The sequence below is a fragment of the Amphiura filiformis genome, chromosome 16 (assembly GCF_039555335.1).
Source record: "Amphiura filiformis chromosome 16, Afil_fr2py, whole genome shotgun sequence".
Lineage (NCBI taxonomy): Eukaryota > Metazoa > Echinodermata > Ophiuroidea > Amphilepidida > Amphiuridae > Amphiura > Amphiura filiformis.
The window spans coordinates 39,952,795-39,970,110 of NC_092643.1; the positions used below are offsets into that span (position 1 = coordinate 39,952,795).

The 17,316-nt window shown below is 36.8% G+C and overlaps 2 protein-coding genes across 2 annotated transcripts in view; one reads left to right on the forward strand and one right to left on the reverse strand.

Annotated features, from left to right (window-relative positions):
- Nucleotides 1-3,192: 3,192 nt before the first annotated feature.
- Nucleotides 3,193-15,145, reverse strand: LOC140135978 (ER membrane protein complex subunit 4-like). The gene is made up of 5 exons (XM_072157680.1): nt 14,971-15,145; nt 11,261-11,354; nt 9,571-9,724; nt 8,535-8,695; nt 3,193-6,491 (listed from the first exon to the last, which is right to left on the reverse strand). The coding sequence occupies exons 1-5, from the start codon at nt 15,033-15,035 to the stop codon at nt 6,456-6,458; spliced, it is 510 nt and encodes a 169-aa protein (XP_072013781.1). The 5' UTR covers nt 15,036-15,145; the 3' UTR covers nt 3,193-6,455.
- Nucleotides 15,146-15,167: 22 nt separating this feature from the next.
- LOC140135977 (neuroguidin-like) overlaps nt 15,168-17,316 on the forward strand; it is a 57,826-nt gene continuing 55,677 nt past the window's right edge. The window contains exon 1 of the mRNA XM_072157678.1: nt 15,168-15,258. Within this exon, the coding sequence (XP_072013779.1) occupies nt 15,247-15,258 (12 nt within the window). The 5' untranslated portion in view covers nt 15,168-15,246. The remainder of the gene's footprint in view (nt 15,259-17,316) is intronic.

Below are 17,316 nucleotides of genomic sequence, written 5' to 3' on the forward strand. Positions count from 1 at the left end.
GCCTAAATTGTACATCTTAAAAAAACTCTTCATCTTGACAACAGTGAAACTTATTTGAGGGATGAAAAGGTGGTCTATTCTTGTCAAAAAACTCTTCTAACAGATAAAAATAAAATTCCACATTAGGTTTTTAACTTGAGAAGGGCTTTGAGACAAACTATTTAATTAAGATGACCTAACCTACATATTTTTAATCTCAGGAACTCCCAATGTCTCAAATGTTGATGAATTTCTAGCATACTGTTGCCTACTAAAAAATGGACAGACAAAATAGATTTTGCAGGCCTCATCTTGCTCCATTGCATGACAGTTATATTCTCCCATTTATTTTGATTACACATGATATTCTAATGTTAATTGTTTAATTTTAATTTACAATTGTTACTGTTACCATCCACAGGGTTGGAATAAAATCAGTGTTGATTTTGACTTTGGAACCATTTTGAGAACTTTGTGATTATAATTTTGCCTTCTGTCACTGTATGTAAATTAATTAGCACAGGGGGTACAGACACTTATGTTAGTCACTTCTGTGGGCAACTATCAAAACAATATATTGGGTCATTCCAGTTGAAATCTATACAACTCCTGTGGAAGACATGGCTTTAAGCTCCCACATAGGGGGTGTAGTTTTAAATGGGAGTCGCCCATTCAGGTAACCCCATTTGCAATTCCCCACTCTCTGTGTGGAAGGTCATGTCTTCCATAGGGGTGCCTTTTGATGTGGCAGTCTTGTCCATAATTACTGGAAACTAATGGGTAACATTCATTTTGATATAGCCTGTATCTGAACTTGGGAATTCAAAGTCGTCATAGTTCTGAGTGGGAAGGTTTAGAGATTTAAATATTTGACAATTGAATACCTGAGTGGAAGAAGGGCCCAACTCCAATTTTTTACGAAAATGAGTTAGACCCAGCATTTTATTGCCAGCAGACTGTTTTTCCTTGTGTGTGAAAGATGAGCCAAAATCCACTCTCGAAATAGTCCTCCACTTACACTTTATCATGGTTTTCATGGAAGAAAGGCCCAACTCCATGGAGTTGGGCCCTTCTTCCACAAATATTGGGTTAAAGAGGAATTTTGTTCATCCATGAATTCTGCTTTTCACTACAATAAACTTTCTTGCTAACATATTACATGCTTCTATTTGTGCAATTAATGGATAATTACCAAATTTCTGTAGCTATTTATAACACATCTGCTTACGGAATTGGCACTTGCAGTATATTAGTGGAAGAAGGGCCCAACTCGAGCTCGTATTAAGACCTGTACCGTTACCATGGAAACATCATATATAATTTCGAATGTATGTAATATTGTATGTTCATGTATTAAAGGTCCCCTGAAGATGAAAACATTCTGTCTATAAAACTTTTCCAAATATTAAGTTTTTTCTTAATATCTCGAAAACAGCTTTGATGGAGTTGGGCCCTTCTTCCACTCAGGTATTCAATTGTTTGTACATGTGTATTGAAAGGGGTGCTTGGACAGTTGCTATGTGGAAAAACTCTGTTGGGGATTGTTTTAGGGGAGGGGTGCTAATACACTTGAATATAGTACATGAAGATGTTGAAGGTAGGCCCAGAAATGTTAAAGAGTTCTGAATTTTTGACAAACTCTTTGTATATTGTACACGTGATCTTTTGTTTCATAAATTATCTGTAGCACACATATTGGAATAATAAACTTTCAAAACTGACATTTTGGGTGTGTTTTTGTTTGTTGTTGACTATTTTGTGTGCATCCATATCAAAATGTTGCGCTATCGACTGCCTCGTATGTCTCTTTTACCATATTGACTTTTCAAGAATAAACACCAGACTCATCTCAAGCAGAGGTCACTTCAAATCATCTCCAAGTCACATGGTTTAGAAATATTTGTTTCTGTATTCTTAAACCATGTGACTTGGGGATGATTTGAAGTGACCTCCATTTGAGGTGAGTCTGGTATTTATTCCTAACTATCATGTAAAAAGAGACACATGTAGCAGCCAACAAGTGAATCGTTTTGATGTATGTACACATTTATGAAATGATATACCCTCCACAACTTGTAAGTTCCACCTTAATACTTTTTAGAATATTAAAGTCAAAAGGTAAAAAGATATGTATATATCTCTATTTGTTTTACATGTGTGGACCAATTTATAGCGTCACAGTCACAATGGTCAATTGTGTAAGAAAAGAGGCTGTTTTAAAAGTTGCACCCGAGTCCATAGAAACACATAGACCTGGCGGGAGACCTGGCCTACTGTATTGTTTGAGAACTGATTCCTATGGACTTAAGATGTAACAGTTTAAAATGGTCTCTTTTTTATACATAATGAACCATTGTGACTGAACGCAATGACGTGCGACGCTATAATTTGATCCATATGTGTAAAACAAATACAGCTACCCATACCTTACAGGTTTGCATTTTGTCAAATATGTTCATTTATTTTTAAAAGTATCTAGGGGGAACTTAGGGAGACCTGGGAGACCTACTTTTCCCTTACTTTCAGTTTTGCAAAATTTGCACCTTTATAATCGTTACTAAATATACATTGTCACCCTGCAATGCTGTGCTAGGGAATTCTGCTCAATATATCAGACGAGCAATATCTGGACATGTAAAAGTTGCAGGCCTTTTCGTAAAGAGCAGGGGATCAGCCCGGGCCTGTTGTCTGTCACACTCAGCATTGAGGTCAACTTGCACTGCCCTTAGGGGCTTGGCAGTCTATCGAACCGTAGCGCGCTTTGAGGGATGATAATCTAGATTGCGTGGATAAATGCTGTTTTATTATTATCAGCAATCACTTTTCCGGTCAAGTGTCAGAAATATGTCCAAATGTTTCTTGTCATAAGGGGACAACAACAGCTTCATTAGCAAAATTCTCATTCAGAACTAGAAACCCTGATTAATGCAGTTCTTGCATTAAGAAAATCATGCACATGGGTTGGGAATGACACCCTTTGTATCAAGCCTTGATGTGATTAAGCTAAATGAGTCGTTTATCACTAATATTAATTTCGAGATATATAGCAAATAATAGTATTCAACTTCTTTTGTATTTTATTGTTTTTTAGATTAGAACCATTAGAAGTCAAATTGTGATGGATTTTTCATTGAAATAAAGCTCTGCAAATGGCACATACAATGAAATTTAACTAAAATTTGATTTTGCTTGACAAAAACTAATTTAGCCTGATCGCACCGATCACATATAGCTTTGTCTCAATATTTTAATGCAAACACACCATGCTCAACTCGACTCGCCTTAAAGGCCCAGTATTGCTTGAAAGTAAAGTAACCAACAAATGTGACCTGCTCCCACGAAATGAGCGTCAAGTCTGAAAGTAGCGGCCTTCGAGACCTTCCAATTGTTGAGTTGCTGTTCTTTGTTTGACGACACCTATCAGTGGTTATGTCCTTTGTGAATGGTATAATATGCTGTACTCTGTATTCAATTCTGTCTCGATTCACAAAGGCCATACCACTGCCAATACAGGTGTTTTTAAGCAAAGAACATGAACTCAACAGTTACAACATCTTGAAACTCCCAACTTGCGACTTTACGCTCATTTTGAGGGAGCAGTCACAAGTAACAAGAACACACACTGCACAAAGGAATTGTTTACAATATCTGTAGATATTGCATCATTTTTATTCTACACAATTTAAATAACATAAAACATACAACACTTTGGAAATTAATACATTCAATGTTCATATCCATTTAACTGACAAAAATGATTTTGTATTAACATGATTCAAATTATTTGTGTTTCACTTAAATCCTATTCTGGCGTAGTGCACGTTAGAATATAACTGTTACTAGGTCAACTGGCTCACACTTTCTTTGTTAAGAACCACTGATCGAAACGATCACAACACAAAGCCTATGGCATTGGCATATCATAATTCGGAACAGGTGTATGAGCCCAGGCTTGGACCAATAACCAATGGTTACTAACGTGCACTATGGCAGCGAATACTGAATAATTAAGCCAATATATTTGCAGTTGTGAGCTTCATAAACATTTTCTTGTGGTAATGACTTTGCGATTGTAGCTTTCTTAGGAATTAAGCTTCATTATCAAGCACATTCGCAGGGTGTTGAATTTGCTGCTTTCTATCCAACCACAAAATGTGCAAAAATAAAAGCAACACAAAAATTTTGGCTTAAACAGAATTGATTACTCATTTTCAATGGGGGTCTTGCTGGCTGGACAGTAGAGCTGAACCGAAATGACTTTTTGAAAGTAATTTGGTCAAAGCTGGGTAAAGTTGTACATTTAATTACTTTTGCTTCTATTGAAAAGCTAGCAATGCATACTAATTCAATGTCCATGGCTGATCAATGTAATATCTTATTAGTTTCAAAATTTTCACTTCGATTGAGGGGGACACAGTTGTGATGCTATGCCACTGATGAAAATTGTGTCCAAGGTTGAACTGGTAGTGTCCCAAATATAATGTTACTTTACAGTAAAAATCCACTATTGATTGTGTATTAAATAAATAATAATGACAGAGTTTGTTTCCAAAAGGCGCTAAATCCAATAGCTGCCTTGTGTCACATTTTAGGGTATATTTTAACATTTTTTTAAAAAGTTTAAATGACATTTAACAATTGGAATGGATATGTTTGTAACTCGAGCTTATTTTCTAACTATTTTCAAAATCATTTTGTCCCCTAAAAATTCTCCAATGCAAAGTTTTAAAATGGCTGCCATTGGATTTAGCTCCTTTTGGAACAAAAAAAATTTATTTTCTTTTATAAATATTGTTTTCGTCTTCGCACGTGGGAGGTTAAAGAGATTCGCAATTATTTTTTTAAGATATCCAAAGAATTGTTATAACTATTCTAGTGGTCCAATGTTATTAGATTGTTAAGGTCACTGCTACTCTTAGGAATATCTGCAATTGAATTTTACATAAAGCAGCCTTTGGATTTAGCGCCTTTTGGAAACAAGTGATCCCCACGAAAATGTCAAAATATTTTTGAAATTTGTATGAATAGTGTAAAAGTGAAGAAAAAAGTCCTCATACCCTATGCGGCCATCTACTCGTATCACTGACTAATCATGGGTTGACTTCCCTTACAGTTACAACACATTGTAAGTACCCACTGGGTGTCCAAGCTCATCATAAACTGACATACAAAGAGTTACAATAGGTTTGGGACTCGCAATGGGTTTATGCTCACAATGCTTCATTTTTCATAATCAATAATGTGTGCAATTTGGGTCATGCTACATGATTTGACACAAGTAGAGGCATGTAATACATATGTGACACGATCAAGGGAAATGAGTCGGATGTCGCTAATATTGATTTTGAGATATTGACAAAGAAAGTGTTAAAATTCTATTGTTTTACATTGTTTTCAGCGATGGAAAAACTGACGTAACTTCGCAAAGAAAAGTTGTATCAACGTGGGGTTTTCAGTTTCTGAAAGCTCTAAATGTCCTCTTTAGAAACATCTGTAAAACTCATTTTCGACTAGAGTCGACATGTGACTCATTCCCCTTGATCATGTCACATATTAGTATTTATATCAGGCTTTTGAGTGATTTTGAGCGACTGAGTGATTCTAAGCCCAAGGTAATTCCTTGTAAAATGTAGGTTTTAATTTCATTAACATTGGTATACTTATGATTAATGAGAACAAAGGAATTGTTTTTTAGCCGCTGTCATGCATCTATTGTCTCATATAACACAGACGCCATCATTATTTTTGGCGTAAAACAACTCAGCTTCGCCTTGTTGTTTTACTTAAAACAATGATGTCGCCTGTGTTTGTTATATGACATGATAGATGCACAACAGTGGCTAAAAACAATACCTTTATTCTCTAAATAATATATAAATACTGTAGCTTCACACCATAATGATTCAAGTTATATTCATGCAGACTTGGAATGTCAATTGTCTACTGAAATTAATATAGGATATTGTTTTCACACTCTTACATTTCTCACCTATCCATATTGTATCCTTATGTTTTCATTGCATAATTGTGAAAATATTTGCCATATCTCATAAAATGTTCACAAGTTTATCCTGACATGAAAAGTCACAATACTAGGAATTTCAATTGAATGAACACAGCTTTCAAAAGCTGTACTAAATCCAACCGCGATCGTATTATTAGTATTTCAAATTACAACGCGAACGCACGACCTTGGAAACAATACTAACCAATCACGAGTTGGATTCACTTCCACGTTACTCACGACCATTCGCACACGGTGGCGTACCTCGCACAGTGTATGCAAAAAAAATGCCACGCTATGTCAGGCTGCGCTCATTCAATTAAAATTTCAACTATAAATTATTTTTCTCGAGGCATAAAGAGAGTTTACTGAAAATGTCGTCTGCTTTCGTATCGTCTGCTTCCCCGTTGTCTGCTACCATGTGTATAAATCCTTTCATCATTTGTTACGCCTGAGTTGCTAGTGGCTCTTATCACAATGACGCACCACCCCCAGAGAATTCCATGCTCTGAAATGATGACAAAGAAATGAAGTGTTTTAATAAAGGGGGTGTTCAGATTTTTCAAATTGTGTTTTATACCTCACATTGAGGTCTGTACCAAAATAATATGATTGTGACGTTTTGAGTTAAATTATTGTACTAGCAGTTTAGAGATTAGAAGCAAAAACATGATTCACAACAGCCCATAGAACAGTATATGTGTGGTAACCACACAGGGGGATGAAGCTATCACTTTTTTGTTCATAACTTCTAAACCTAAATATGTATTTCATTGGGATTATGAGTAAAATTCTTCTGATGCCAAATTCTCCATTTTGATAGGATAAAGTGGGAAGATAAGGCTGTCGACCTTCCACTTCCCATAATACATTTCTGTACTGATTTGCTATCTAGTGCAACATGGGTCAATAGTGACAAAAAGTTCCTCAATGAACAGAACACATCCAGATCTTGCAAAATAGATTTTATTTCTTTTCTATCGACCCATATTTAGCCAGTCGATTCTCTACATGAAAACAAAGGGAACCTGTACAAAGAAATATGAATGTCATTTGATGTAAGGAGGTGATACGACATGTTGCAAAGGATTCTGGGAAGGGTAAGACATCTTCTTTGGGTCATCAATATATAAGCAAACATGTGAAGTTGATACATCATCATGCGCCTCGGGTAAAGCATACATAAATGTTAGTAACACAACAACTGCGCAATTCATCACTGAAATTTCAATTCCCAAAGGAAGCTGTTTTCACCCTTGCAAGTAATATGATATCAAATAGCTGAAGATTAGGAAAGCAATGCATCATTTGCTACCACTGTTATGGATAATTTGTGTTAGAAATGCCTGGTAGACATTCATAATCACATTTCTGTACATGTTTTACAAGTTATGACTCTGTAAACATGTACATATATCATATCATACCACTCATTTATTAGAGCACTGTGACACTGACAGTAACATGAAGAATTGAGACAATCTGATGAATGTGTTGGCAGTAAACCCATTAATTACCTCAAATCTCCACCTCCAGCCAGCCACCCCTTCCCATTACATGTAGTAGAGCATTATGACAGCAATATGATGATATCTAACATGCAAATCACATGCACAGGTTCTATAAAGGATAGTTAATCTGATGAATGTGTTGGCAGTAAACCCATTGAATTACCTCATACCCATCTCCACTCCAACCCAGCACCACTAATACTCAACTTACCTGCACAGGTTCTAAGGGGTGGTGCAATAATCATTTGTACCCCTGAGTATTGAATTATAGGGGAGGGCAAAGATTTTTGGAAGGCCAAAAGGGGGAGGGGCAAACATTTTTTGTCAGGTCAAGTGATTTTTAGCAGGTCAAAATGGGGGAGGGCACGCAATTTTTGGCAGATGTTTGGGCATTGTTTCTATATTATGGCTTATGCCCTAAAAAGGAATACAAAAATGTTAGGAACATGTTCAAATATGCACAATTTCATGTGTAATATATTAAGGGTGGGCAAATATTTTTTGGCACATCAAAAGGGTGGGGCGAAGGAATTTGGCACATTGAAGGGGGTGGCAAAGATGATTTGGCACTGCCAAAGGGAGGGGGGAGGGCAAGCGATTTTAGCAGACCATTTTGAGAATTTACCACCCTGGGATATACATAATTATTGCACCACCCCTAAGAAGGAGAGCAATCTGATGAACGAGTCAACAGTAAAGCCATTGAATTACTTTCAACTCACATACATATGTGATGCGATCAAGCAAAATCAGTCGGAACCCGGAAATATTAAATTTTCAGTTTCTTATACGATTGTAAAAAGTATTTACAAAGCTGGATTTTGCAGAAAACCCCATTGAAATTGAACAACCAGTTCCAAAGATATGAGCAATTAAAGAGTTTCCAAAACAAGAGGAAACAAAAGGAAATACACCCTTTGTTTGGCTATATCTCAAAATCAATATTTCCGAGTTCAGACTGATTTTGCTTGATCGCATCACATATAAGCCACCCCTTCCCATTAGTGGAGCATGATAAGATATCATAACATGCAACTCACCTGTGCAGGTTCTAAGAATGACAGCCAATCTGATGAATGTGTCGGCAGTAAACCCATAGACTGACATTTATATAATGCTAATGCAATTCCTGCTAAATTAGATACAAAATATACTGCTTTCTGGGCCCATGCTGCTGGACTGCCATCTAACATCTTATATGCTAAAAGAAACAAAATACAAATCAAAATTAATTTCTTAATTGGGAATTTTAAAAGGTGGAAACTGTTGTTAATTTTCGGTGCTTTGCCAATTGTGAACTGTTTCATTTATTTCTAAACTTCCATACATTGACATAAACAGATAGTAAGTTATTATTCTTGCAGCAGCTGCTTGCAACACTATAATGAAAGACAAAGATAAAAACAATTTATCGCGTCTGATGTCACTGTCAATTACAATCCTTGATTGGTTTACACAGGCTAATCAGCGCGTAAAAGGAAGACCGATCTATCTGGTGCTGATCGGAGAAAAGGAATAGCGGCAAATGGCGAAAAATTACGTACTTTTACCTAGGCAAAAAGCAGCTTTTCTAGGCATTGTGGACATGGTGCCTTCGGTTAAGAAAGTTTCCTACTATAAAGACCTAACTTTTGAGATGGTTTGCATGTCAAAAGGTGCAAAATCAACAATAAGGCACCCGGTTATAAATCCGTGTTCAGCAAATCATCATTACGACACTTGTAAACAAACCGTGCTCGAATTTGATTGACAGATGACGTCAGAGGCGATAAATTGTTTTTATCTTTGTCTTTCATTTTAAAAGTGCTAAATTATTTTTTTACAATATGGTGCACAGGTGTCCAAATTACTTTACAGAAATGATGTTCAAAAGTCAGGAACTCTAGAAAATTATCATCCTGTTGAAGTTATTAGAGCTGTTCACATTTGTATAGGGACCTACTACCACTACATCTACATATGTGGGGCTGTAGCTACGGATGCAGGCGTCCATTACTGTTCAGTTCTGATTTAAATATTAAACTCTAAATTCTAATGCTTTTGCACATGAAATTTAACTCTGGCCTAAATACTTACTTTTCTTGATTGACATAAGTGCTTGTACTGGTCTCCATAACATCATACCAACCATCATGATAGGGAATATTGAGATTGAATTACCAGCCATGTACATTATGAAGAGGTTCATTGGTAACTGTTTCAGTGGACCCAGTGCTATGTCCCAACATTTCTGCAAAGTAAAGTAAAGCAAAGCAATCAATGGATAACAAACATTTAAGTGTAATTACAGTATTAAGCTCCATGGGGGCATTGCATTTTCCAAATGGGGGCGCGTTCATCCATGGGAGACAAATATGACATGTCATATCTGCATTTCAGACACTTCATCATTGAAAAAAAAAATTGGAGCATTTTTATGGCCTGGGGCATTTAATAGAGCAAATTCATTTTTCTTTTCTATCAATATCATATTTAAATTTTAATTTAAAAAGGGCTGACATTGGTAAAACTGGTATTCACAAAAAAAAGCATAGCTTCAGATTCAAAGATTTCAGTGGCCTTACAAAATGTAGGCATATACTTTATGCAGCCCTCGAATTAAGGATCTGAAGGGGCACGGCAACTTTTTTAGGGCAAGTTGATAATTGCCTTGGATTTTCACTGAAAAGGCAAGGCAGCGCGGCAATTTGTAATATTTCAAAAGGGCATCAAGGCAACTGTTGAAAATTTGAGAAGGGCACCAAGGCAATTTTTCAAAAGCGAATAGATGCATTGCTGTCAGCTGAATTCGACACCAAAGTAAAATTCGACTCTCAACTTTACACTAAAACTAACCTGCTTGCTCAAAAAACCTGCTTAAGTAATACAAAGTGATCAAAAATCAACAGTTTAATTTACTTAAATTTTGCGATCCCTAGTTCTGAGCTGCAAAACTGACTCGGAACAGCGATGAAACAGCTGTAACATTGGTAATAATATTGATCAAATTCGCCGGGATAAAAACTATTTCGTGCAAAACATATCTAGAGATGGGCTCACATGTACAAGATAAGACGATACCGGAAGGGGGATCGCCATCGGTTTGCAATGGGAAGTCAATGTTTGCCAATCGAGAGATCAATAATTGAATTGCCAGCGCTCGGATTTTGTTCACGACACGAGGAAGCTTTAATAGTTACTAACAGCGTTTCTGATTGGTCAATAGTAGGCTGAAGGTATTTCTCTGACCAATCGAGAAAATGAAGTCAGATTTCTAGCAACCAGATAATGTATAAAAGCCGATGTGATTGGCTGAATATGTAAGCTTACGTACATGTAGGGGTAATGAATATTAATTGACAACAAACTATTGTGTATACTGTGATTGATAGCTGGGTTACGATCAATTCTGTGGTTATGATGCTAAAAATAGCGATCGTGTTCAAGATTTTCGATTTAATTTTCCACAATTTTTGGGGGTCAGTAACCAGTACTTGTTAATGATTTTATAATGAAGGGGCAAGGCTGGCCGGCTAGGGCACCCACGGCAACTTCATTTAGGGCACGGCAAGTGACTGCCGTCGGTAAAGGACATATTTTGAGGGCATTGCGGCAATGGGGGTGGGCACCCACGGCAATATGCTGTCGGTGCCGTGGGTTAATTCGAGGGCTGACTTTATGCCTTTGAATTGGATAAAGACTTGGTTCAAAAGCTCAGGCTACAAAATATAACACACTTTTATTTCAAATGTTATGAACTAATTATGATACAAATGTTACAACTTACTTTTGCAACTAACTTGGAGTCACCCTCATGTCCACTGATATCTGGTAATGCACGTTCCATATAACCCACTGGAGCTGGCAAATCTGACGTAGGCCTGTGTACATGCAGGAGAAGATAATAATTATGTATCATTGCTGATGGAGCTACTTATTTTCTTTTCCTATCCTAAAAAAGGTCATACTACAATGCGATTAAGCCATGCATTCGCACAATCTGGGAAGAGACTATAGAGTTTGACATTTGCATGATAAACAAAATTAACGGTGATCGTTTCAGTCACAATTCTTGAACCCCAGTGGTGGTTAGTACGCTCTGCAGTGTAAAAATTGAGTTATCTTGAAATTCTCCTTTTGGAACTTACTACTAATTGTCTTGTTGTAACCCGCACAAAACTCAGGGAGCTGATTGATTGTGATCCTGGCTGCGAACGTCTACATGTATTAAAGTTTGCGCTTCTTAGCTGCAAGTCAGTGTGATGTTGTTAATGGAAGGATGTGGGGCCGTAGTGGTCAGCGACAACCTCTTTGAAGTGTGCTGAGGTTTGTGGATCAATGTCTTGGCGTTGCGTCTATGCGTAGCTTAACTAGTCAATTTAGTAAAAATCACTGCACTTTTTTTTTTTGCATCAAATTTGAAATAACTTTCATCCAATCCAAATTTAAAGATTAAATAAATATCATCCGTTGCAAAAAAATGTCATGGCACAATGCTGATTGACAGAAAAACAATAGCAATGGACTAGCATCGAATGTGTAACTATCGTGTGTAAATTCAAAGCTAGCCTTGTTCTCGAATAACAATGAGTACACCCAATTTCATTTTACGCGATTCCGATAATCAAGAAGAGCTTGTTGGATGCCCAGGGTCAGAATTTCTTAGAAATCCATTCTCGCAGATTCTCGTGAACAAAATTGGATTCTCGTAAATATTTCAATTTATTATAAAATGTGACACGATCAAGGGAAATGAGTCTGATGTCGCTAATACTGATTTTGAGATATTGGTAAAGAAAGTGTTAAAATTCTCTTGTTTTATATTGTGTTCAGCGATTGTAAATTGACCTAACTTTGCAAAGAAAGGTTGTATCAACATGGGGTTTTCAGTTTCTGAAGGCTCTAAATGCCCTCTTTAAAAACATAAGTGAAACTCATTTTCGACCAGGGTCGACATGTGACTCATTCCTCTTGATCATGTCACAAATAAGTTTTTGGCAAGAATGGTATGGATTCTTGCAAAATTCCACTTGGAAAATTCAATTCCAAATAAGCCAAAAGGATTCTCACATACATCGAATGTATGGAGCCGGTATTAAGGATTGTGAGAAGCCGTAACTCACACATACGATGGGTGTAAAGGATTCTGACTAGCGCGAGATACTCTAGGTAAAATACAGGTTTACATTTACTATCTTACATTATCTTGCTGTATTTCAGCTAGAGCGCCAGACAACAAGCTTCCAGGTTTTTTGGAGAACAATATTACGTAAGACGAAGAAGAAACCCGCCCCGGAGCCCGCCCTACTCATTATTTCATTGTACTTATTGCAATTTGCCTCCACACATTACGTAATCAACACAAAGCTTTTGTGAGGACTAGTGTAGTGAGTGGATAAGAAATTGACAGCGGAGGATACGAATGACACGCCGATTTTTAGTTGTCAATCATGAATTGCTGTAACGTTTTAGTATTTCACTGCATGGCATTCCGCAAGCACCATGACAAATTATGCCATATTTTTCCAAAGATCATCTCATATATGAAGTAAGCTGAATGCGATCTGTATAGTACTTTTGTAACATTCCGATCGCTTTTGATCACCTATCGGCGAATTTGCTTGAAAACATGTGAGTTCATGTTGTGTAAACATAATTAGCATGGACACAAATGAAATTACGATGCAAAAGTCAATGCAATTTGAATGCGCAGCAGATCTATACTATAGAAATAACGTGGGCCCCGTGGCACGGTTTTATGCAGAATTAGACCATCGTCATCGACCACGTACACGTCCGAGTCTGACCATGCCGAAAAACAAGCGGCTACGGGACGACAGGTAACCTTCCGGTCAGCTATTGTTGTCACACGGTAAATTTGTTGACCGCTATCAGGATCAATCTAATTGCTCGATTGATCCAATATCCGCTAAATATTAATAATAAAAAATATTCTGATTGTGAATTGTTCTTTCTTTATTTTATGCCCACACTTTATTTTCTTCTTTCTCTCTTTCATTTTCGTTATTCTTCTCATCAAAATATGTAGTTCTTGTCGTTCTTAATATTTGATTTTTCATGATTTAATTCGCCTTATTTTCTTTTCTTTTATTTTGTTGTTATCTTTTTCTCTTTAGGCCCTTTTCTTTTCTTTATACGCATTTGCCTTATTTGTTTACTTTATTAAATGTTTTTTTTTTCCTTTTTCATTTGCATGCCACTAGTAATTCTTTATATTATTTTTTTTTATTTAATTTAGATTTTCTATTTCTGTTCTCGTTGTGTTTCTGTCTATTTCTTCAAAAATATATTTCTTTTCTCCTTATGATTTTTATTTCTTTCTTGATTTCATAGTATTCCTTTCCTCCTGATCCTTTCCTTTTACATTTTTTCTTCATATTTCTTTATTCATTCGAAATATTTACTTTCTTTCTCAATTCGTTCCTATATTTCCTTTTTCATTACTTAATTGGCTTACATTTTACTTTGTTTATAGGCCTATACTGTTTTTCTATTATAATACACAATTCATTTCATTATAGACCTGTAATATTTTACTTTTTCAACCTAGGCCTATATATGTCACATGATCATGATGATGTATTTCAGGGTTATTTTTTTTCTTAAATTAATTCTTTCGTTTTTCTGTTATCTTTTGTATCAATGCATCGTGCCCCGACTTCCGATCGATGTAATTGAGTGGATAACGGTCACAAGCACGGAGAAGCTCGGAGAGAGAACAATATAGCTTGAGTGTTTGATTGACAAGGACGGTTACCTGTCGTCCCGTAGCCGCTTGTCCGAAAATTATACTAGATGTGATTGGAAGGATTATAAGACCATTAGACCCGGGGGGATCACTCGCATACCAAAGTGGTATGCATGCTCGTCCCAGCACCTCAAAAATGAACCCTAAATGGCGTAATCAGTGTGGAAAGATTTCACCCCTTATTGGCGTGAGACTCTGTAAATCTTACCCCTAAAATATGGCATTATTCGACGTAAGAAGCTAAAATGGACCCCTAAATGGCGTAAATTCTAAAACAAACCCACTGAAGTTGAAAAAATATACCCTAAACGTCGAAACTTTACCTGAAAAGCACCCTTTTTTCTAAAAACGGCGACGCCGCCACAAGGCCAAAAATCAACCCTTTTTCGACGTTTTGGGGGACGAGCATGCGTACCACTTTGGTATGCGAGTGACCCCCCCGGGCATTAGACCAACAAACAAACAGCTAGAGTAGTCTGAGAATACATGAACAATAGGCCTACATGATTCATGATTGCATTGGATTGTTGGTTTTGAAATGGTAAGCTTATAATAAAAACTAGACTGCGGAACTCAGTCCTCAATGATAGTCAGTCATTTATCTTTTGGTCGTTATATGACTATCATTTGAGGAAATAAAAACATGATTTACATTGTTGACAACAACTTGACAAGTCATTGTCATTGTTTTTTACTATCATTTTAAATAAGTATGCGAGTCAGCTTACCTTGTACTGAAATCTATAACCCACTTGTGTCTTCTAGTACTAGGGCGGAGTTGTTGCTGGGCCATTCTGATTTCCTTTTAAAGTACCTAAATCAAGAAAATATTCACTGTTTTACATTCACTCCTCACAGGAAAATTGTTTCCATCTGGCTGTACTTAGTCTCTATAGAAGACTTGATAGAAATAGGCATAATCACCTGTAAGAAATACGAATTGTAAAGACTTTGAAAAAGACTAAAAAACTGGTTAAATTACGTCAAATGAGGGCAGCATTGCAATGGCGAAAAAGGTGAGAAACGTGTAGAAATTAATCTCATATTTTCAACATTTTGTGATGGTCATTTTCTTTGAAATTTTACAGGTCCATTCTTTTAGGTAAATGTTGCAACTAAAATTCCTAAGGTGATATTACATGTTGTTTAAAGTGTCAAAACACACGTCCAAACTTTGCCGAGCGAAGTTGTTGACAAGCTGTGGAATTCTGCAACTATCATGTTACAAAATGTGCAATAAGCTTACATTATATTCTAATTGAAGACCGAATTCAAAGGACTAGTTTGCATATATTATGACGTCCTGTCAACCAGACCAAAAATGCCGTACTGCACAGGTCAGCAACCAATCGCGCCACGCCGTTGTGACTTGTGTCCTGACATCGGACGCAAACTATAGTAAGAATTCCAATTGAATGAACGCAGCTTTCAACTGCTGTACTCGATCCAACCGCGATCGTATATCGCGTATTTCAAACTAAAACGCGAGCGCACGACCTTGGATACAATGCTAACCAATCATGAGTGTGTTGGCATGGTTAGATTCGCTTACGCGTTACTAACGCACACTCGCACACGCTGGCATACATCGCGCAGTGTACGCAAAAATTCGTCACGCTATTGAAAGCTGCGTTCATTCAATTGGAATTCCCACTATAGTCAAGTTTTTAATTCGGTACGGTAATTAAACATGTTAAACTTTTAAAGTTCAATTTATTTTGGTAGACTTCACTTAGACTGCGGAACTCAGTCCTCAATGATAGTCAGTCATTTATCTTTTGGTCGTTATATGACTATCATTTGAGGACTGAGTTGTTATAATATATTTTCCGAGGAACAATTTCAGACAATAGCTGGGGATTAGTGGGGCAGAGGTTATCTATTGAATCCTTTCATGACCACTGAAGCATAGTCAAGTCTGCCAAGGACACTCGGCACAAATTGAAAGACCACACGACACACGACACCAATTTGGTGTTTGTTAATGTTATGACACCAATTTGGTGTTTGTTATGCTCCTCGAAATTAGTACCTTACTTAATTACGGTCTATGTCTGGACTTCACTCTACTTGCTTAGTGCTTCGGATGCCACTTTAAGCCGTCAGACCTGTGTACATGTATTTCTGACATTTAATGCTAGTGTGCAGTACTGTGCACGCTTAATAAAGAACGTCACAGGCTATTCAAAAGAGCATGGGATCATAGACGTTCGCTTTTCGTATCTCTTTTCGTATCTCTTTCCTCCCTTTCCTTGTTGGAAAGGTATAACGTTGAGGAGATAGGAACATGTAACAAACATCCGCGACCTACTCTGCCATGTCATTGTGTAAAGCTGTGTTTATTAGTTCGCAACACAAACTTAAATAACGGGCAAAACAGACACATCATTTATCGGTATGACATCTAAGTTTGCACTGAAGTGCCATCTCAGTTTTGGCGCCGATGTCGATCATGTGTTAATGATTTTTTATTTATTCTGGATAAATAATGGGGTATTAATTACAATTACAAGCATAAGAGTTTAGACAAGAAGTACAAGAAGCTGTGTAATTAATATTATGACAAACATGCAACTATTTTAGCTGCAGGAGCCTTGTATTTTTTTAGTGCAACGTTGCACTAGCTTTTTGTATACACTTCATCCCATACCGTTGTGCAGAGCTACTACGGTATGGGTTCCTCGTGTGTTTATGTGTTTATACCCATGGGTTACTCATCATCAGACTGAATCATTGTCGTAAACTGCACAAGTTATGTGTGCAATTCTACAATGTAGAGAACGTTGACCATCAGAGGGTGTCAATATAGGCCTATGTGTCGCTTTTGAAAAACAGCGAGTGGTAATAAAGTTGGCGTAACAGCTGTGATTTATGAAGCATGTCTGACGTTTCTGTGTGGAATTTTCAATTCTCAGCAACGGGATTCCATGAAATTGACAATATATGTAAGTTATTCTGTAGGATCGGTAATAATTAATATACGTTTTATGTTATGAATAGTGCAAGTTGAAGTTAGTGAGTTTGTGGTTTCGTAAGGTATGTACAGAAGTGTTCTCAGGAAGCTAAAAGTGACG

Coding starts and splice junctions, on each gene's coding strand:
- LOC140135978 (XM_072157680.1), bottom strand. CDS start 15,035: ATGGCCCAGCAACAACTCCGCCCTAGTACTAGAAGACACAAGTGGGTT. Junction 11,355..14,970: donor GTTATAGATTTCAGTACAAG/GTAAGCTGACTC, acceptor GCATGTACACAG/GCCTACGTCAGATTTGCCAG. Junction 9,725..11,260: donor ACTCCAAGTTAGTTGCAAAA/GTAAGTTGTAAC, acceptor TTTACTTTGCAG/AAATGTTGGGACATAGCACT.